Source organism: Schistocerca nitens, chromosome 3 (assembly GCF_023898315.1).
Source record: "Schistocerca nitens isolate TAMUIC-IGC-003100 chromosome 3, iqSchNite1.1, whole genome shotgun sequence".
NCBI classification, from domain to species: domain Eukaryota; kingdom Metazoa; phylum Arthropoda; class Insecta; order Orthoptera; family Acrididae; genus Schistocerca; species Schistocerca nitens.
The window spans coordinates 616,987,091-617,010,758 of record NC_064616.1 but is presented as its reverse complement, the minus strand read 5'-3'; the positions used below and the strand labels follow the sequence as shown (position 1 = coordinate 617,010,758).

At 38.3% G+C, this 23,668-nt stretch overlaps 1 protein-coding gene across 1 annotated transcript in view; it reads right to left on the bottom strand.

The window, feature by feature from the left end:
* Positions 1 to 23,668, bottom strand: part of LOC126248552 (uncharacterized) — a 106,319-nt gene that overhangs the window by 13,776 nt on the left and 68,875 nt on the right. The window contains exon 3 of the mRNA XM_049949628.1: positions 16,793 to 17,032. Coding sequence (XP_049805585.1) covers positions 16,793 to 17,032 — 240 coding nt within the window. The remainder of the gene's footprint in view (positions 1 to 16,792; positions 17,033 to 23,668) is intronic.

Here is a 23,668-nt window from a genome sequence, read left to right as displayed (position 1 = left end):
CGTTAGTTATGTGATCTACCCATCTAATCTTCAGCATTCTTCTGTAGCACCACATTTAGAAAGCTTCTATTCTCTTCTTGTCTAAACTATTTATCGTCCACGTTTCACTTCCATACAAGGCCACATTCCATACAAATACTTTCAGAAACAACTTCCTGACATTTAAATCTATACTCTATGTTAACAAATTTTTCTTCTTCAGAAACGCTTTCCTTGCCATTGCCAGTCTACATTTTATATCCTCTCTACTTCAACCATCATCAGTTATTTTGCTCCACAAATAGCAAAACTCCTTTACTACTTTAAGTGTCTCATTTCCTAATCTAATTCCCTCAGTATCACCCGACTTAATTCAACTACATTCCATTATCCTCGTTTTGCTTTTGTTGATGTTCATCTTATACCCTCCTTTCAAGATACTGTCCATTCCGTTCAGCTGCTCTTCAAAGTCCTTTGCTGTCTCTGACAGAATTACAATGTCATTGGCGAACCTCAAAGTTTTTATTTCTTCTCCATGGATTTTAATACCTACTCCGAACTTTTCTTTTGTTTCCTTTACTGCTTGCTCAATATACAGATTGAATAACATCGGGGATAGGCTACAACCCTGTCTCACTCCCTTCCCAAACACTGCTTCCCTTTCATGCCCCTCAACTCTTATAACTGCCATCTACTTTCTGTACAAATTGTAAATAGCCTTTCGCTCCCTGTATTTTATCCCTGCCACCTTCAGAATTTGAAAGAGAGTATTCCAATCAACATTGTCAAAAGCTTTCCCCAAGTCTACAAATGCTAGAAACATAGGTTTGCCTTTCCTTAATCTTTCCTCTAAGATAAGTCGTAGGGTCAGTATTGCCTCACATGTTCCAACATTTCTACGGAATCCAAACTGATCTTCCCCGAGGTCGGCTTCTATCAGTTTTTCCATTTGTCTGTAAAGAATTCGCGTTAATATTTTGCAGCTGTGACTTATTAAACTGATAGTTCAGTAATTTTCACGTCTGTCAACACCTGCTTTCTTTGGGATTGGAATTATTATATTCTTCTTGAAGTCTGAGGGTATTTCGCCTGTCTCATACATCTTGCTCACCAGATGGTAGAGTTTTGTCAGGACTGGCTCTCCCAAGGCTGTCAGTAGTTCTAATGGAATGTTGTCTACTCCGGGGGCCTTGTTTCGAGTCAGGTATTTCAGTGCTCTGTCAAACTCTTCACGCAGTATCATATCTCCCATTTCATCTTCATCTACATCCTCTTCCAATTGCATAATATTGTCTTCAAGTACATCGCCCTTGTACAGACCCTCTATATACTCCTTCCACCTTTCTGCTTTCCCTTCTTTGCTTAGAACTGGGTTTCCATCAAAGCTCTTGATATTCATGTAAGTGGTTCTCCTTTCTCCAAAGGTCTCTTTAATTTTCCTGTAGGCAGTATCTGTCTCACCCCTAGTGAGATAAGCCTCTACATACTTACATTTGTCCTCTAGCCATCCCTGCTTAGCCATTCTGCACTTCCTGTCGATCTCATTTTTGAGACGTTTGTATTCCTTTTTGCTGCTTCATTCGCTGAATTTTTATATTTTCTCCTTTCATCAATTAAATTCAATATTTCTTCTGTTACCCAAGGGTTTCTACTAGCCCTCGTCTTTTTACCTATTTGATCCTCTGCTGCCTTCACTATTTCATCCCTCAAAGCTACCTATTCTTCTTCTACTGTATTTCTTTCCCCCATTCCTGCCAATTGTTCTCTTATGCTCTCCCTGAAAGCCTGTACAACCTCTGGTTCTTTCAGTTTATCCAGGTCCCATCTCCTTAAATTCCCACCTCTTTGCAGTTTCTTCGGTTTTAATCTACAGTTCATAACCAATAGATTGTGGTCAGAGTCCACATCTGCCCCTGGAAAGTCTTACAATTTAAAACCTGGTTCCTAAATCTCTGTCTTGCCATTATATAATCTATCTGATATCTTCTAGGCACACAATTTGATATGAATTTGCTTCTGAGGAACAGTGTCAAAAGCCTTCTGAAAGTACAGAAATACAGGATCAACTTGAGATCCCCTGCTGATAGTATTCATTACTTCCTGTGTGAAAAAGATACCATTTGTGTTTGACAAGAACAATATTTTCGGATTCTGTATTGACTGTGTCTTAACAGATCATTTCGTCTGGGGTATTTCATAATGCGCAGATACAGTATATGTTCCAAAATCCTACTCTGGCTTAATAGTGGTGTTATCTTTGTAGATAGAATGCCCTACATGTAAAATACTCCCCCATTCTGATCTTGGGGAGGGAACTTCCCAGAAGGATTATATCAACAGGAAAAACAAAATTTGTTTTCTGTGGGTCAAAGCACAGAATGTTAAAACTCTTAACTGGGTAGGTTAGGGAATTTAAAAAGTGAAATGGATAAGTTGAAATTAAATACAGTCAGAATTGGTGAAGTACAGATCAGTACAGAGGTAAAGCAAGAATATGCTTCATAATGAGTAATAAAATATATAATAACTGTAATACATACAAAATCAATACACAACACACAGTAACAAGTTTATACATCCATAACACCAAGTTGATGAAGATATTTAAAGAATGTATGGATTAAAGGAAATTATCATTACTTTAATGGAGTGATAGTGGTGAGGGACTAGAATTTGATAGTAGGATAATGAAGAGGATGAAGAACACTAGGAGAACATGGAGTGCACAAAAGTTATAAAAGAAAAACTGACTGATGGAATTTTCAACAGAGCACAATTAAATCATTGCTAACACCCAGTTAAAATATAAGTAAAGATGACTGTATAGGTGGAAGTGACCTGGAAACAATGTTAGGTGTCAGATAGATTACACGACAGTAAAACAGAGATTTTGGAACTGGATTTTGAACTGCTAAATATTTCTATGGAAGATATGAACTCTTACAATAACTCATTGATCATAACAGTGGATTAAAAATTAAGAAACTACAAAGAGGTGGGAAATTAAGGAAATGGAACCTGGATAAATTGAAAGAACTAGAGGCAGTTGAAAGTCTTAAAGGGACGTTAGGCAGAGACTGACTGAAACAGGAGAAAGGAATAAAATAGAAGATGAATGGGTTCTTTGTGGGATGAAACAGAGAAGACAGTAGAGGATCAAGTAGGTAAAATGACAAGACACAGTAGAAATCCTTGGATAACACAAGGGATATTGAGTATCACTGAAAAAAGGGAAGCAAAATAGGAAATATGGAAAGCTGGGGCATCATGTGTGACTATGGAAAACACACATGCCACAGATAGGGAGGTTAAATAGACCTTTGTAGAAAAGAGAAGTACCTGCATAAATATTAAGGGCTGAGATGACTAGCCAGTGCTAAACAAAGGAGGGGAATCTGAAAAGTGGAAGGAATATATAGAAAGAAAGGGAAAGGGAAAGAGGAAGTGGGTGAAGATGAGATGGGAGATGTGATACAGTGGGAAAGATTTGACAGAACACTGAAAGACTGAAGTCAATAGAAGAAAACTGCAGCACACAACATCCCCTTAAAATTAAAGAGATCCTTTGAACAGTCAGCCATTATAAAACTATTCCACCTGGGATGTAAGACATGTAAGATATTTAAGTCAGGCAAAATAAACTCAGACATCAAGAAGGCCGTAATAAGCAAGTGCTGACAAGGGTGAATATTACTGAAAAATCAGTTTAATAGTTTATAGTTGCGAAACACTGAGGTAATACTGACTGACTTAGAAGATACATTGAATAAAGGCAAACCTACATTTTTATGAAATTTTTCCAACAAGTACAATATTCCATCATCTTTTGCATATGTATTAATGCTTTAGCATTGATGGCACCTCCTTATTTATAAAAGTACATAATTTTTACACTTTGTCATTGATTAGCAGCAAATATGAGGAAGATGTAGCAGCATTATATAAATATGCACTAACCTCCACTTAATTTTTATTTTATAATCGGTATGGTGTCACCATAGGTAGCCCTCACTTGCCCATGATATGGTGTCACCATAGGTAGCCCTCACTCACCCATGATATGGTGTCACCTACAGTGGCCTTCCCTCCCCCATAATCGCTAATTTATTTATGGAATATCTGAAGAAAAGGTGCATAAATCTGCAGTTTCAAAACCAACAATTTTTTGTAGGGATGTCAATTACGTATTCATATTTTTGCCTCATAGCAAGGACAAATTGATGGTGCCTTGAATATTTTAGCTCCATTCATGAAAATATCAGATTTACCATGCAATCGGAAATGAATGGCTATCTACCATTTTCAGCTGTATTAGTTCAATGTAAGGAGTTTGCATACCACATACTCTTTGCCTTCCTAATAACATTTTTAAGCACATTACAGTACTTTTTGTAATGGGCTACCATAGCTTGATTGTGACTACTTCTTACATTTTGATATAATTCCCACTTTGTGCTACATGATATCCTTATCCCACTAGTCAGCCACCCAGGCTGCCTTTTACTGCTAGTACCCCATTTAGAATGTTCTAATGGAAATAAACTCTCAAAGAGCATGAGAAATGTGTTAGGGAAAGCATTATATTTTTCATCTATGTTGTCGGCACTATAAACATCCCGCCACTCTTTTTCCATGACGAGGTTTAAAAAAACTCTCTATTGCCATTGAATTAAATTTCCTACATAGTTTGAAATTATATGTGACATTTGTTTGAGTACAAAAGCCTTTTAGTGTTAAAATTTGTGCATCATGGTCTGAAATGCCATTCACTCTTTTACTAACGGTAATTAAGAATGAATAAAAATATTGTCTATGGCTGTGCTACTGTTCCCCTGAACCCTAGCTGGGTGCATCAGATCATATGAATGTAGGAGATCTACCAACATCCTTTTTCTTGCACCATCATAAAAAAAAATTAATACTAAAGTCACCAAATACAACTAATTTCTGGTACTTCCTATAAAGTGAATCAAGAACCCTCTCTAGCTTGAGCAGAAATGCTCTGAAGTCAGAGTTAGGGGTCCTTTAGACAACAAAAACTGGAAGTTAATTCCACTAAATTCAACTGCCCCTACACAACATTCAAATACCTGTTCAGTGCAGTGCTGTGATACATCTGTGGACTCTAATGGAATACTGTTTTTTACATACATGGCCACTCCCCCACTCCTCGAGGGACTCCTTGAAAAACAGCCAATGTTCCCAATATTCTTTTATCTTTGCAAACTGTTAGTTTTTTCTCCTACTTCCTTGGAATATTTGAAAAAAATTCCTTCTGCTCATTCCTCTTCTTTTATGTTGTGTATTTCTAAATTTTTTCCAACTTTTTGGACCTAGCTTGCTGTTTACTTCTTTTTACAGAATATTTGAAGACCTGTCTTATTAACCTGTTGTCACTCATTCTGTATAAATGCACAAAGAATATCATCCTTTGTTGCCTTTTCTGTTATATTTCTTTGTTTTGTTATATTCATAATCACATCTTAGCTTCCAGGCTTTTGTTCTTCTTGATGGATCTAGAATGTTACTCATAACTTTTTGTTTAATACTTTTAGTGTGTCTGGTTTATAATTTGGTGCTCTACATTTGCTTACTTGATGCAGTTTTTTCCTTTAACATCCAATTTTTATTATAAATGTTTCTAATTATTCCATATGCTCTTTACAGTTTGTGGCTGATTTTATTTTAATATATTTTCTCAAATAATCTCTCCTAGATACTGGAATTTTTAATTCCTTTTACCCTATCATTGCCTGTTAATAGAAATTTTTGTGAATTTTGTATATTAGTAAATTTTTTTTTCATGGAAGTTTTACAAACCTGCCCAAGTGGCTATCTTTTTCAAGAGACTGACATATTTTTGCATCTGTCACTTTTTCAAATAGCACAGCAAGTATTTTGCACTTTATTTTATTTCATTGTTCCTCTCTTCCCAGTTTTATAGGTGTGATATTTTTCTTATTCACAGTTTAATGTGGGTAGATCACGTAACTAATGAGGAGGTATTGAATAGGATTGGGGAGAAGAGAAGTTTGTGGCTCAACTTGACTAGAAGAAGGGATCGGTTGGTAGGACATGTTTTGAGGCATCAAGGGATCACAAATTTAGCATTGGAGGGCAGCGTGGAGGGTAAAAATCGTAGAGGGAGAGCAAGAGATCAATACACTAAGCAGATTCAGAAGGATGTAGGTTGCAGTAGGTACTGGGAGATGAAGAAGCTTGCACAGGATAGAGTAGCAAGGAGAGCTGCATCAAACCAGTCTCAGGACTGAAGACCACAACAACAACAACAACAACAACAACAACAACAACAGTTTAATGTACCAGAGAAAAGCCATTACCTTGTCTTATACACTGAAGGATGAAAGAAACTGGTATAGATATGTGTATTCAAATAAAAAGATATGTAAACAGGCAGAATATGGCACTGCACTCGGCAACGCCTATATAAGACAACAAGTGCCTGTCGCAGTTGCTACATAAGTTACTGCTGCTACAATGGCAGGTTATCAAGATTTAAGTGAGTTTGAACATGGTGTTATAGTTGGCACACAAGCTATGGGACACAGCATCTCCGAGGTATCGCTGAAGTGGGGATTTTCCATACGACCATTTCATGAGTGTACCATGAATATCAGGAATACAGTAAAACATTAAATCTCTGACATCACTGTGGCTGTAAAAAGATCCCACAAGTAGGGGGCCAGTGACAGCTGAAGACAATCATTCAGTGTGACAGAAGTGCAACCCTTCCGCAAATTGCTGCAGATTTCAATGCTGGGCCATCAATAAGTGTCAGCATGTGGACCATTCAATGAAACATCATCGATATGGACTTTCGGAGCCATAGGCCCTTTTGTGTACCCTTGATGACTGCATGACACAAAGCTTTACACCTCACCTGGGCCCATCAACACTGACATTGGACTGTTGATGACTGGAAACATGTTGCCTGGTAGGAAAAGTCTCATTTCTAATTGTAATGAGTGGATGGACATGTGCAGGTACGAAGACAACCTCATGAGTCCATTGACTCTGCATTTCAACAGGGGACTGTTCAAGCTGGTGGAGGCTTTGTAGTGGAAGGTGCGGGGGGGTGGGGGGGGGGGGGGTGCAGTTGGAGTGATATGGGACCCCTGATATATCTGAATAAGATTCTGACAGGTGACACATACGTAAGAATCCTGTTTGATCACCTGCATCCATTTATGTCAATTGTGCATTCTGACAAACTTAGGCAATTCCAGCAGGATAATTCAGCACCCCACACATCTAGAATGCTTCAGTGTGGCTCCAGGAACACTATTCTGAGCTTAAATACTTCCACTCACCACCAGACTCCCCAGACAAGATCTCCACCCTCTCATACTCTTACAGATTTATGGTCAGCCCTGCAGGATTCATGGTGACAATATCCTCCAGCACTACTTCAGACATTAGTCAAGTCCATGCCATGTCGTGTTGAGGCACTTCTGCATGCTCACAGGGGCAGTACACAATATTAGGCAAGTGTACCATTCTTTGGTTCTGCATTGTACCTGTATGTATTTTAAATGAATTAGAGAATTTGACCATGAACTTTAAGTCTGTAAAAATTTCATGGATTAGCTCCATTAAATTTCAGGTGTGTAGTGTACTGCACAACCAAAATTTAATGGAGCAGTTATTATGCCATGGAAACATGAAGATGCACTTTACGGATTAGATTCGCCAAATTAGGTTTAAGATCAAATTCTCAGATGACTTTGTTTAGGGTTTCTCTGTCAACAGTGTCACAGAGCCTTCTAGAAATCCACAAATGTTACTACTGTATTTTCAGAATTCAGTTGTCTATGATGGGTTATAAATTTGCAATTGAATATCTGTTCTGAGCAGGATCAACTTTTATTACCCTTTGAGTCATCAGTATTTTGATTGGTTGATGTGGCCTGCCACAAATTCCTCTCCTGTGCCAAACTTTTGATCTCAGAGTAGCACTTGCAACCTATGGCCTCAACTATTTGCTGGACATATTCCAATCTCTGTCTTCCCCTACAGTTTTTATCCTCTACAGCTGCCTCTAGTAGCATGGAAGTTAGTCTCTGATGTCTTGACAGATGTCCTATCACCTTGTCCCTTCTTGTTGTCAGTGTTTTTCATATATTCATTTCTTCACCAGTTCTATCGAGAACTTCCTCATTCCTTGCCTTATCAGTACGCCAAATTTTCAACTTTCTTCTGCAGCACTACATCTCAAACACTCTGATTTTTTTCTGTTCCACTTTACCCCCAAACCATGTTTCACTGTCTACAATACTGCACTCCAAACATACATTCTCAGAAATTTCTTCCTCAAATCAAGGCCTATGTTTGGTACTAGCAGACTTCTCTTGGCCAGGAAGGCTCTCTTTGCCTGAGCTATTCTGATTTTTATGTTCTCCTCGATTGATTTGTCATGGGCTATTTTGGTGCGTAGGTAGTAGAATTCCATAACTTTGTCTACTTTTTGGTCACCAATTTTGATGTTAAGTTCTTTACTACTCTCATTTCTGCTGCTTCTCATTACTTTTTTCTTTTTCTGGTTTACTTTCAGTCCATTCATTAGACTGTTTGTTCCATTCAACAGATCCAATAATTCTTCTTCACATTCACTGAAGACAACAATGTCACCAGCAAATTGCATGATTGATATCCTCTCATCTTGAATTTTAATTCCAATCCTGAAACTTTCTTTATTTCTGTCCTTTTTTTGATGTATAGATTGAATGGTAGGAGCAAAAGGCTATATTTCTGTCTTACTCCCTTTTCAATCCAAGCACATTGTTCCTGGTCTCTCACTCTTATTGTTCCCTCTTGTTTCTCATGCATAATATATATTACCCTTCTTTATCTATATCTTAACCCTATTTTTCTCAGAATTTAAAACATCATGCACCATTTTCATTGTGAAATGCTTTTTCAAGGCCAACATATCCTATGAACGTGTCTAGATTGTTCTTCAGTCTTACTTCCACTATCAACCACAATGTCAGAACTGCTACTCATTTTTGCAAGTCTGATGGTGCATCACCAATCTCATACATCCTACATGCCAACTTGAACTGTCATTCAGTTGCCACTTCCTCCGACGATTTTAGGAATTCTGGTGGAATGTTATCCATCCCTTCTGTCTTATTTGATCTTAACGTGTCCAAAACTCTTTTAAATTTTAACTCTAACATAGAATCCCCTACGTCTTTGCTCTCAACTACTGCTTCTTCTTCTGTCACATTACCAGACAAGTCCTCTTTCTCATAGTGGCCTTCAATGTACTCTTTCCAACTATCTGCACTTGATATTTATTTAATTGTCTGTTTTAAGTTTTTTAATTCCTATTTGCCAGAATTTTTGAAAACATGTTATAGGAAATGGTAGGAGAAATTTTCCTTAGATATCAACAAATACACTCCTGGAAATGGAATAAAGAACACATTGACACCGGTGTGTCAGACCCACCATACTTGCTCCGGACACTGCGAGAGGGCTGTACAAGCAATGATCACCCGCACGGCACAACGGACACACCAGGAATGGCGCTAGCTGCGCAGCATTTGTGCACCGCCGCCGTCAGTGTCAGCCAGTTTGCCGTGGCATACGGAGCTCCATCGCAGTCTTTAACACTGGTAGCATGCCGCGACAGCGTGGACGTGAACCGTATGTGCAGTTGACGGACTTTGAGCGAGGGCGTGTAGTGGGCATGCGGGAGGCCGGGTGGAAGTACCACCGAATTGCTCAACACGTGGGGCGTGAGGTCTCCACAGTACATCGATGTTGTCGCCAGTGGTCGGCGGAAGGTGCACGTGCCCGTCGACCTGGGACCGGACTGCAGTGACGCACGGATGCACGCCAAGACCGTAGGATCCTATGCAGTGCCGTAGGGGACCGCACCGCCACTTCCCAGCAAATTAGGGACACTGTTGCTCCTGGGGTATCGGCGAGGACCATTCGCAACCGTCTCCATGAAGCTGGGCTACGGTCCCGCACACCGTTAGGCCGTCTTCCGCTCACGCCCCAACATCGTGCAGCCCGCCTCCAGTGGTGTCGCGACAGGCGTGAATGGAGGGACGAATGGAGACGTGTCGTCTTCAGCGATGAGAGTCGCTTCTGCCTTGGTGCCAATGATGGTCGTATGCGTGTTTGGCGCCGTGCAGGTGAGCGCCACAATCAGGACTGCATACGACCGAGGCACACAGGGCCAACACCCGGCATCATGGTGTGGGGAGCGATCTCCTACACTGGCCGTACACCACTGGTGATCGTCGAGGGGACACTGAATAGTGCACGGTACATCCAAACCGTCATCGAACCCATCGTTCTACCATTCCTAGACCGGCAAGGGAACTTGCTGTTCCAACAGGACAATGCACGTCCGCATGTATCCCGTGCCACCCAACGTGCTCTAGAAGGTGTAAGTCAACTACCCTGGCCAGCAAGATCTCCAGATCTGTCCCCCATTGAGCATGTTTGGGACTGGATGAAGCGTCGTCTCACGCGGTCTGCACGTCCAGCACGAACGCTGGTCCAACTGAGGCGCCAGGTGGAAATGGCATGGCAAGCCGTTCCACAGGACTACATCCAGCATCTCTACGATCGTCTCCATGGGAGAATAGCAGCCTGCATTGCTGCGAAAGGTGGATATACACTGTACTAGTGCCGACATTGTGCATGCTTTGTTGCCTGTGTCTATGTGCCTGTGGTTCTGTCAGTGTGATCATGTGATGTATCTGACCCCAGGAATGTGTCAATAAAGTTTCCCCTTCCTGGGACAATGAATTCACGGTGTTCTTATTTCAATTTCCAGGAGTGTATTTTGATCACCTTTGCATGCAACTGGGGAATTAGGGCAACCTTCTGCTCTTCTGAAACATTTCCTACTTTCCATATTCCTTCAAATCTATTTACAAATCTTAATTGTTGTTTGCTTTTGTGGTGGTCTTCAGTCCAAAGACCTGACCCTGCCTGCAGTATTCATCTCTTGGTCTCCCTCTTGAATTTTTACACCCCCACATTTGCCTCGAACTCTAAATTGACACTCCCTTGATGTCTTCTAATTTGTCTCTACAACCAGTCCTTTCTTTTAGTGAAGTTATGTCACAGACTCCTTTTTCCCCAGTTTTATTCAATATGTCTTTACTGGTTACATGATGTACCCAACAAATTTTCAGGATTCTCCTGGTGCACCATGTTTCAAAATCTTCTATTTGCTTATTGTCTGAACTATTCATTGTCTATGTTTCACTTGCATACAAGTCTACACTCCAGAACAGTATCTTAAGAAAAGGCTTCTAACACTTAAGTCTTGATTCAATGGTAACAAATTTCTCTTCTTCAGGAACAGTTTTCCTGCCATTGTCAGCCTACATTTGATATACTCTCTCCTTTGATCGTTATCAGTTATTTTGCTGCCCAAGTAGCAAAACTCATCTACTACTTTTAGTGTCATGTTTTCTAATCTAATTCCCACAGCACTGCCTGATGTAATTCAACAACATTCTATTACTCCAGTTTTTCTTTTTTTAATGTTCATCTTATATCCTCCTTTCCAGACAATGTCCATTCCATTCAATTGCCCTTCCAGGTCCTTTGTTGTCTCTGACAGAAATACAATGTCACTGGCAAACCTCCAGTCGTTTTTCTTTTCCCTCAGATTTTTCTTTGGTTTCCTTTACTACTTGCTTTATGTACTGATTGATAACATCAGGGATAGGTTACAACCCTGTCTCACATCTATTTCAACCACTGCTCCCCTTTCATGCCCTTGACTCTTATAATTGCCATCTGGTTTCTGTACAAGTTTCATATAACCTTTCACTCCTTGTATTTTACCCCTGCTTCATTCATAATTTCAAAGAAAGCATTTCAGCTCAAATTGTTGAAAGCTTTTGCCAAATCTAAAAAAGCTATAAATATAGGTTTTGCCTTTCCTTAACCTATCTTCTAAGGTAAGTCATAGGGTCAGTACTGCCTCACATGTTCTTACATTTCTCCAGGATCCAAACTGCTCTTCACCAAGCTCACCTTTTACCAGTTTTTCCATTCTTGTATAAATAATTTATGTTGCAACCGATAGTTCACTAATATTCACATCTGTCAGCACTTGGTTTCTTTGGAACTAGAATTATTACATTCTTCTTAAAGTCTGATGGTATTTTGCCTATCTCATACATCTTGCACACCAGATAGAATAATTTTGTTATGGCTGGTCCTCCCAAGGATATCATTAGTTTTTAAGGAATGTTGTCTGTCCAAGGGCCTTGTTTTGATTTAGGCCTTTGAGCACTCAGTCAAATTCTTCTCGAATTTTCATAGCTCCTATCTCAGCTTCATCTACATACTCTTCCCTTTCTATAATTATTTTCTATCATTCTTCATTTTTTATTCATTCAGTAAATATCCACAGATTATGGGATGTCATCTGCAGATGAGCATGCACACTAGCATACATACAAACATCATGGTGCACATGCGCATGCAGACGTACGCATGCACGCACGCAAGTGCACATGTGCGCGCGCCCACACACACACACACACACACACACACACACACACACACACACAAAAGATACATGTAACATCAAAATAAATATATTGTAATAGTGCAAGAAATTAATTTGATTAGATATTGCTTTAGGAGCAGTAGGCAGTTTTGCATTTTCTTGCTTCAAGTCTGCTGTATTTTGTGTGGTCTAAAAATTCTGCCAGTGAATAGAAGCAGTCGTCTAACAAGAATGCCCTTAGGTATTTATAAGACAGTAAAAGTGAGGAAATAACTTTTATTTTATGTGGAGGACCATGTATACAATCTTGTTTCATGATTTATAAACCAAGTGTTGGAAATGATTAAATTATTTTGTGTGCAGAATTTTACCAGATGGCTCCCTCTTTCATTCCTTTTCTTCAATTCATTTTCACCTACTATTTTTTTCTTCTTGTCCTCCTCATATTACCAAATTCCAGTCGATCAGAATTATATTTTCTTCTCCCTTAAGTATCGGAATAATTTCATTTGTCTCATTGTACATTCTTTCAATCTTCATAATCTGTGAAGCTAGTTGGCAAATAAACTTGTTCTGCTGTGGTGGGTGTTGGCTTCATGTCTACCTTGGCTATTATAATGCATTCACTATGCTGTTAACAGGGGCTTATCCACATTCCTATTTTATTATTCATTATTAGACCTACTCCTGCATTATTCCTGTTTGATTTTTGTATATATAACCCTGTACTTGACTGTTCATCCTGCCACCAAACTTCACTAATCATCACTATATCTAACTTCAACCTATCCATTTCCCTTTTTAAATTTGTAACACATCTGTCTCATTCACAGATCTAACATTCCACGTTTTGACCTATAGACTGCTAGTTCTGTTTTTCCTAATGACAGCATCCTCCTGAAGAGTCCCAGCCTGGAGATCTGAACCTGGGGCTTTTACATCTGGAGTACTTTACCCAAGAGGATGCCATAATCATTTAACCATACAGTAGACATTCATGCCCTTGGGAAAAATAACAGCTGTTGTTTCCCCTTGCTTTCAGCTATTTGCAGTACCAGCACACTAAGGTCATGTTGGTCACTATTACAAAGCCAGATCAGTCAGCCATCAAGACTGCTGTCTCTGCTGCTACTGAAAAGGCTGCTGCCCCTCTTCAGGAACTGCATGTTTCTCTGGTCTCTCAAAAATACCCCTATGTTGTGGTTGCATCTAGAGTATGGCTATCTGTATCACTGAGGCAAACATGTCAACCCACCATGCCAAGGTCCATTGTTCATGAAGGGGACAGATCTTTATATCTGACTGTATTCCTTTTTTTGTTAGAGTAAGAGAAATGTACTCGGTAGCACAACAACCCACAATAATACTGTATCCAACTTTTTATTCTTTTGGTTGGTTCATTCCATATACACTTTTTCCAAGTGAATGTACAACAGACAAATCAGCAAAGAAAAAAAAAATCTTGGAAGAGACTTTACAAAAGTGATTGATATGACAAAGGGAAAATTTTAAGAGACAAAAAGTTATTTAATTTTCTATCAGAAGGAATATTTTAAGGTAGAGCAATAAATGTAGCCAGACATCAGATATTTCCTGCACAGCTTGAGATTATTGGCAATAGTAGGTGGACCTAGGTCAAAAGATGTTACAGGACTAAAAGAACTGGAGGACTAAACAAAATAATTGTTTTGTGTTACTATAACTAATTCTGTTAAAACATGTTGCAGAGAATCAGGAAGTGCCCAGTTTAGCTTGTAAACTACTTTGACCATGGACTCAGATTCAGGTGCAACATGTTTCAAATCACTGTCCAGCCATCAAATTTTAAGATTTTTGTGGTTTTCCTAAATGACTTAGAGTCAATACTGAGATGGTGCCTCTGAAAATGACTTTGTCAAATTCCTCCCTAATCTTTGTTCAATTTTGTCTTGAGCTCTGACCCTTCTGATTTTGTAATTAATGAAATATTAAGCCCCTAATCTTCCTGGAACTACTATAAAATTCTGATAGCTCCTTATAATGATATTTGTCACACTTGGATGTTTTTGTTGATCTGAATACAAATACAGCTAGATGTTCAGCTCAGTAAATGCACATGTAAATTTAAAATGTGTGCCTTTTAAGTTATTTTCTTGTATTATTTCTTTGGCACATCCATGTACAGTAGTGAAAATGTTACCACTGAAATAGAAGTCTATTCCAATGCTTACTATACTTGTCAGCCACTTGGACATATATTATTATCACAGCCAGCTTTTGTTCACAGTTCAAATTCCTCCTACAATACCCACGTACTCTCAGATGAGAGTTTAAGTAGCATTTAAGTCACAATGTTGGTAACCAATCTTCATATCAGCAGAGGAGATTACCATGTGAGTGAAAATTTTTTAGTAAAAAGACTTACTACGAAGTATATTTCCTTCTAAAACCAAATACTTATTGATGAAAAAATTTCTACTCTACATAGTTTCTATTGTTACTTGCATTTTTTAGTCTTTTGCATGCACAAAATTGTCAGCAATCAATTTTCTTGCTGAATACTGTCCATATATAATGAAAATTAAATAACAAGCAATATCACACAGCTTACTTACATAATATTTCATTGACTTCTATAATTTAGTACCAGTATTTATAATTACACATTTTCACTAATGAAAATTTGTACAGTCTATGAAAATAGTCTAACTAGTCTTATAGTTAAAGTGCCAAAATTGTACTACAAAATGCTGTTATACACATTCAGTTACAAAAAAAGAAAAGTAATGTATGAAATAAGCATAGATACAGGTAAGTAAAGCTGAAAATAAAACAGTAGAAACAGAACATCCATAAAATCTGCAGCAGCTTACAGGCTGAATTACAAGAATGTACAAAAAGTATGGTGTCTTGTGTATGAACTATATGTATGTGCAAAAACAAACTGTAAGGTAGAGACAATGTAAAGAAATCTACAACAGGTGAAGAATGAGTGGATAAAAGCTGAAAATATAAACAAATGAGAACAGTAGCAGGCAGTGAAGACAGCAGAGCACATAGGAGGAAACACCACCGGACAGTTTAATGAAGAAGCTGTAAAGGAAATTTGTAATAAAATACCTAAATACCTAATGTTAATTTCTAAGAAATTAACAAAAGCCATTTTAATACTCTTCTACTGTAAATATTTCAGTTGTTGCTGAGAAGTCTGCATCGGTGGATCCGCTTGTCTTCTTTGGAACAAGTCTTTTCTGAAATGAAACAGTTAGTACTTCCATTAAAAAACTTTCTCTATATTCTAAACTAAAATTAATGTTACAGTAACTTTTAGTGTTGAAGAAAAATGTCTTAAAATTCAGAAAAGGTACTTTGCCTTCCAATGAGCTTTCTGAAATGAAATATCCCAATTTTTATGAATCTAAAGCTCAAAGAACAGAAAAGACAAGCATTTACAATCTTTCTATTCAATTTACCATCAGTTCGGGTCTTTTAGCTTTATGTGATTGATTTTTAGTGGGGGGAAAGGTATTATACAAATTTTTATTTTCTCAGATGGATACAGTGAATATTTTTATGATGAGTTTGAGTGAATTTAGTGACTGCTGATCATGATTCATGAAGAAGATATTCACTGTTTTCTGATACAAATCTTTCAAAACTAATAATTCGCTCTATCATGAAGTGTCTGATTTCCCTTCTCATTAGGTTGGTTTGTTGTTAAATTCTACTCACTGGTTGTTTTAATCTCTCAATTCACATATGGAATTAAAATGTTCTTGGCTTAAATATTTGCAATTTTTAATCAATAACATTTTGAGTGTCATAACGCAGTGTTGTACATGTACAGCATACTTGCCTTTCCTTGCATACTGTGTGTACCAATCACAATTAATTCAATTACAGACATTCACATATTTAAAATACATACAGATGTAAGAGCCTTTTGCTGTGTTTTTTAAGTAAATCAACTTGGGAAGGTACAAATCAAGTCTATAGTGGGTTTTTCATTATTTAACATTACTCTATTTCAATACAAACTTACTCCCAGTCTGTAAGATACTTGTTAAAGAATAAAACTGTACAATAACTAATCATATGCACTTTATGATATGTTCCAAATAATTTGTTTATTGTTTTCAGTAATAATAAAAATCTATCATTTGAAAAATACACAAATTAATAGTGTATCTTAGGTATATTTACATGATAAACACAGTTTCAAATAATATTAGGAGCTAATTTCTTTAAAAAAACTTTAAAGGTTACACTTTTTTGCAACAGAATGTCACCATAATTTGACACTTGTTATGCACTCACCATGATACGGTTCTTTTCTTTGCACGCATATTCTGATTCATCCACATCATTATAACAGTCTGACTTGTAATCATCTGGTAATGCCTTCCCACCATGTTCACACAGCTTACTAAGAGGTCTTGCCCTCACTATTAATTTATCAAAACCTGTTGGTTTGTGTTGTGGACAGTAAAATACATCCGGAGTTTTCTTGTCAAACACAATAGATTTCCTCATCATATCTCCTGCCTCTGCAAGGGCCTAGAATCACACAGGCATTTTAAATATCATTAGTGTGTGCATACAGATTGTACACTCAAAAATAAAACCGTAAAAACAGGTGTACAGAAAAAATTGGTATTGATTTTACATATAACTCATGAAGAAAACACTATGATGCATTGGAGAAGTACAAAAAATGGATAACAGAATTCTCTTCTACTGCACATCTCAAAAAAAAAAAAAAAAAAAAAAAAAAAAGTCTCCTAATTCATCATTTCCAAATAAACTGATGCAGAAAGTCTTATTACTTTCTAACTCCAATGGTGTAGAATATAAAAGAGTTATCAAGATATCATTTAATCAGATGCATCCCAAAAATTTCAGTTGAATGTGATAATTAAGAAACTGCAAAATTTTATGTGAAATACAAACAGCAGAATGAGTAAAAATAACTGCTCACCATGTAGTGGAGACATTAAGCTTTACAAACAAAAAATGGAAGGTGGTAACTCAACATCAAACCTGCACCTTTCTTCCATGTGCATGGAAGCTCCAGTGTGTCAGCACTGAGTCAGGTGTCACTAACAGGCAATGCGTGTGTGTGTGTGTGTGTGTGTGTGTGTGTGTGTGTGTGTGTGTGTGTGTGTGTGTGTGGGCGCGCGCGCGCGAGTGAGTGAGTGAGTGAGTGAGAGAGAGTGAGAGTGAGAGTGAGAGTGAGAGAGAGTGAGAGAGAGAGAATGTGCACCCACATGTACACATGCTCTGAAACAGAACACAAGTATGTAAGCTGAGCTACTATGTCTCAATTCATATTTTCATACCTATGTAATTGGCTTAATGTGTGAGTGGCAGACTGCAAGTCTAAAGGTTCAGTGTTGAACCCCAGTCATTCTTAGTATTATTTCTGTCAAGAGTTTGACAATGCTTTATTAATATGAAAAATTCCTGTGATTAGGAGTCCAAATTAAACCCTAGGTCCCCTAAAAATTGTTGAGTCCATCAGTTCAAATGTTTGAGATAGACAAGGTGATACCACCTTTAATATGTCTGCACCTAGTGAAGCACTGTGGTGTTCAAACCAACCTTGTGCCTGACAGTTTTACCTTTTAGTATTTTTAAATAGGTTCACTACACAGTGAGTTGTTATGTCTGTTCATTCCACCATTATTTCAGATGCTAGTAACACCAGAATACTCTAAACCAAAGATTGTGACAGCAAGTTATTGACATCCAGTAGATTACCTGAAATTTAATGGGACAATCTATATGCAGGAAAACTTTTAAATTTCACATTCCATTTTTATCTCTATGACAGTTAATTTTTTACTAACATTTCTATTGGACAGAGCTAAATAATTTCTACAAGCAGACAACAATGCAAATTAATATGTAATTTATCTACAATATCTTCTTATGTTCACTTAAGTCATCTACTTCTCTTTGTCTCCATGGAATCCTTAATACATTTAAGGCAAATCAAATACCAGCAACACCTATATTCACTTTATTTACAAACACAGCCAAATTTCTTATAACATTCTGCATATTTTTATAATGGCACACGCTATCCAACAAGTGGCTGCTTGAAAAATCTAGTGTCATTACATCATGAATTATTATAGATCCATTCATATTATAAAAATGGTTATCTATATGTATGTTCGTATGCATGTTCCACATCTCCTCCTAAAGCAATGCACTGATTTCAAACAAACCTGGTACACATATCACTTACTGTCTGGAAACAATGTTTATAGGGATAAGAACCACCTATCTATCGTGGGGAGGGGTGCAGAGGTTGGACATGAAAACTAAGTTTAGCCCACAATGCATGAACACCCAGACTTTATTCAGCCAGTACTTAAGAAAGAGTACTTAGCAACTTGGGATGAACTTTACACATAATTTCAAACCTTTTTAAAACCTTTTCTTACTGACAACCCTCACAAAATGATAAAAGGAAACAAGTACAGCCATTAATACATTATCATTGTTCATGCATTAAAACTGCTGCATCATACATGATGGTTTAATTTTTTACTTCTTTACTACTAACTGTATTCATTACACATTTTGCAGACAATGTTCACACACTCCAGTGAATGTACCTGCGTAATTGATTCATTGTATGACACACAGTTTCGGAGATACAACATCATAATCATTTAGCTGCATGAAAATGAAACTGCAGGGAGAAAGTTGCTAAAGATAGCAGTGAAAAATGTGTACAAGTATGTGTGAAATACATTAAATATATGGGATATGTGCATATGCAGGCAAATCCATGGGCAAGAAACTCCTCCTAAAACCCTGGATTAACTTAGAGGTAGGAGAGAGGAGGAGAGAGACAGACAACAGGGGAGGGGATGATAATGGGAGTGAGGAGGATATGGACTCTAAGGTGGAGGAGGAGATGGATAGAGGATGAAAGAGAAAATAGGCATAGGGGGAGAAGCAGATGGATAGGGAGGGTGGAAAAGAGCAGGACAGAGAGAGGGGGGAATGGCAGGTGGCCAGAGAGAGGGACAGGAGGAGATGGACAGAGAGTGGTGGGTGACAGAGGTGGATAGAGAGGGGGAGATGGACAGAGAGGTGTAGATGGACAGAGAGATGGGCAGAGAAGATGGACAGAAAGAGGGGGAAGGAGGAAATGGAATAATGTAATATGAATAAATACATACCCATGTAAACCAGGTACTTTTTGAATTTTTATAAAAAAAGTAGCAGCATTCTTGAAAATAGTTTCAGGCATGGTATTACTTTCGTATATACAGTCCAGTCACTTTTATGTGACCATTACCTATGCTTGATGTCAATGTGTAATAATCACTCATAGATGGCAAGTGGAAGCACTAGCAGTGGAGGGTGTACAAAGCATGTCCACGGAATGTAGAAAACAGTGCAGTCGTCATCATAATGCATAAAATGGAGTGATTTATCTCCTGTCCAAAAGGCCATGATCATTGGCTTTTGGGTCAACTATAAAAGAATTTCTGTAATTGGCTAAGTTTGTATACTGCTCCCATGGTTAAGGTATACTGTGTGTGGCAAAATGGTTCTATCCAAAATGGCCACAGGGCAAATGTGGTTCGTCACAGGCCACAGATGAAGGGTTGAACAATGACTATGGAGATTTGTAGAAGTTAACAGACATGCAACTGTTGAGCAACTGATGACCCAGATGAACCAGGGGGCTATCAACAGTGTCTGCTCATTCACTTTTCAGTGAACGCTGCTGAGTATGGGTCTCCACAGCAGACACCTGGTTCATGCACCCACGCTGATTGCTGTTCATGAGCAACAAAAGCTGCAATTTGCATGCCACCCAACACAAATGGGTGTCTGCTTAGTGGTGACAGGTGGCCTTTCCAGGTGTATCATGCCATCGGCATATATGGCATGAAATGTCTGAAAGCAATCATCGGAGGGGTCCAGGCCACAGAAGAGACTATTATCATGTGCTATTCCTTGGTGGTGGTGGTGGTTAGTGTTTAACGTCCCGCCAACAACGAGGTCATTAGGGAAGGATTGGGAAGGAAATCGGCCGTGCCCTTTCAATAGAACCATCCGGCATTTGCCTGAAACGATTTAGGGAAATCACGGAAAACCTAAATCAGGATGGCCGGAGACGGGATTGAACCGTCGTCCTCCCGAATGCGAGTCCAGTGTGCTAACCACTGCGCCACCTTGCTCGGTGCTATTCCTTGGTGATTTCATCATTCTGTAAGGAACACTGGATCATCACAAATATGCATCTATCCTTGGTGACTATGGCCACTACTACATGCAGTTTGATTCTTGGCAGCATTACAGCATCTAGCAGCAGGTTAGTGCAACATATTACACAGCTCACAGTGTATGTGTGTGGTTCAAAGAATACCAGGATGCATTTACTGTACAATCCTGGCCAGCAGACTTCTCTGATTTAAGCCCAATTGAAAATCTGTGGGGCCACCTGATCAGGCTGTACACGTCATGGATCCTAAACTGAAAAACCTAGCAGAGCTGGCCATAGAACTGGAACTGACATGGCTCCAGATCATTGTCTGTACCTTCCAGAACCTCACTGACCCTCTTCCTGCATGTCTCACAGTGGTGGCTGCTGCAAGAGGTGGTTGTTCTGGCTTTTGATGGATGGTCACATTAATGTGAATGGTCAGTATATAAAAAATCACAAAGTGGAATAACAGCTGCTGATGATCACAGCACTACAGTACTACATAAGAATCAATATGGGGTAGCATTGCTAATGAACTCTTTGTGTAATCAGTGGCAGTGGGTTCCGGATTGGCTATATCTATTTTGTGACTCCTTTGGTGAGTAATGTGTTCTGATCACTCCCACTTCCTCCTCCCACAAATCCTTGTCATTCAGTCCAACCTCACCTCCCTCCCCCAGTTACGGAAAAGAATACCACTGCATTACAACATTTTGTGCTTAAGTGGATAAAGTAACTTTTACAGTGTATCAAATGTTACTTTTATATCAAATTGCAATGTTATTGTTGTGGCCTTCCGTGCAAAGATTGATTTGAAGCAGCTCTTCACAGTACACTACCCTGTACAAGTTTCCTCAGCTCTGTATAAAAAGTGTAACCTGCATCCATTTGAAGCTACTTATTGTATTTATCTCTTGGGCTCCCTCAACAAGTTTTACCCCTCACACTTCCCTCCATTTCCACACTCACAATTCTTTCAGGCCTCAGGATATGTAGTATCAACTGATCCTTTCTTTCAATCAAGGTACATCATAAATTTCTTTTTCCCCAATAGGATTCAGTACCTTCTCATTAGTTGCTCGATCTACCCATCCATATTTCAGCAGTTCTATAGCACCACATTTCAAAATCTTCTATTTCATTTTTGTCTGAGATGTTTGTAGTGCAAGTTTCAATTCCATACGAGGCTACACTCCAAACAAATGCTTTCAGAAAAGACTTTCTTTCACTTAAATTTTCATTAGATGTTAAAAAATTCCTCTTTTTGAGAAATGTTTTCCATGCTATGCCAAGTCTGCATTTTATAACCTCTCTTTTAGGACCATGATTTGTTAGCAAAACTCATCTATGACTTTTGGCATCCCATTTCCTAATCTAACTCCTTCAGAATCAACTGATTTAATTCAACTACAAACCATTACACTCATTTTACTTTTGTTGGTGTTCACCTTATAACCACTTTTCAAGACATTGTCCATTCTGTTCAATTGCTCTTCCAAGTCCTTTACCATTTCTGACAGAATTCCTATACTATCTGTAAACCTCAAAGTTATTATTTCTTCTCCTGGAACTTTTAATTTCTTCTCCAAATTTTTCCCTGGTTTCCTTTACTGCTTGCTCATTGCACAGACTGAGTAACATCAGGGATAGGCTACAACCCTGTCTCACTCACTTCCCAATGATTGCTTCCCTTTCATGTCCTTTGACCCTCAGAACTGTCGTGTGGTTCCTCTACAAGTTGTAAATAACTTCTCACTTCCTGTATTTTCCCCCTCCTACCTTCAGAATGTTAAAGAGTTTAATCCAGTCAGCACTTTTTCTAAATCTACAAATGATATAAACATAAGTCTTTCTTTCTTTATCTTTCTTCTGACATAAGTTGTAGGGTCAGTATTGCCTTGTCTGTACCAATATTGCAATATTATACTTTTGCGATATTTAATCGTAAAAAGAAGTAATAGCGAAATAATGATAAAAACCAAGTGCCAGAATTATAAATTAAAGGAAAAAGAGTCACATTATTGCCTTGTCTCTTAATTAGGATGTCACACTGTGTTATGTTACATTCTTTATCCTGTCAGTTTGAGCAGAAGTGTATTCTTTGTCACTGCAGCAAATTGGTAGAAATGTCCTGGCTGCTATAGGCTATTTTTCACTGGGATGCTTCCCTGCTGGATGACACTGCATGTGGATGCTGTATGGCCATGAAACTCGTCTTTATATTATTTTGATAGTCAGGAGGCAAGTCCACTACAATTTATGAGGGCATGCTGAAAAGTAATGCCTCCAATTTTTGTATGTGAAAACCCTTAAAGTTCTTTGCATAAAACAAATGTTATTAATATTCTACATCTTTGTTCTTCAAGTTTACATATTTATTTCTTAACATAATCACCCTGGTGATGAACAATTTCTCCCAATGAAAGACCAGTTTGTTAATGCTGTAACTGTAGAGTGTTTGACTCTGTTGATAGAGCCACAAACTCACCTCTGCTTACACTGTTTCATCACTATCAAAGTGAAGTCCCTAGAGGTATTTTTTGAGTTTTGGGAACAAATGGAAATTGGATGGGGCCAAGTTTAGATTCTATGGAGGATTATCAATAACAGTGAACCCAAGGCACTGGATCATTGCAGATGTTGCAGCACTCATGTGTGATCTTCCATTGGCATGCTGATGGGGAGGATGCTCCATTTCTGGATGAACTCTTCAAATTCATGCTTTCAGCTTTCTGAGGGTCTCTCACACACCTAAATAGCTACATTACACACTGCCATATACGTGCTATAATTCAGAGCCTTCTAACAGTAGAGGATTGCAATTTGCATAAGCAAAGTTGGAAAGATTTCTGAGTAATATGCCTGACACAGAGTACCTCAGTCAATACTGAGAACAGAATAAAAAATTTGAAAGCATTACTTTTGAGTATGCCCTCATAAATAAACAGAAAATCCAA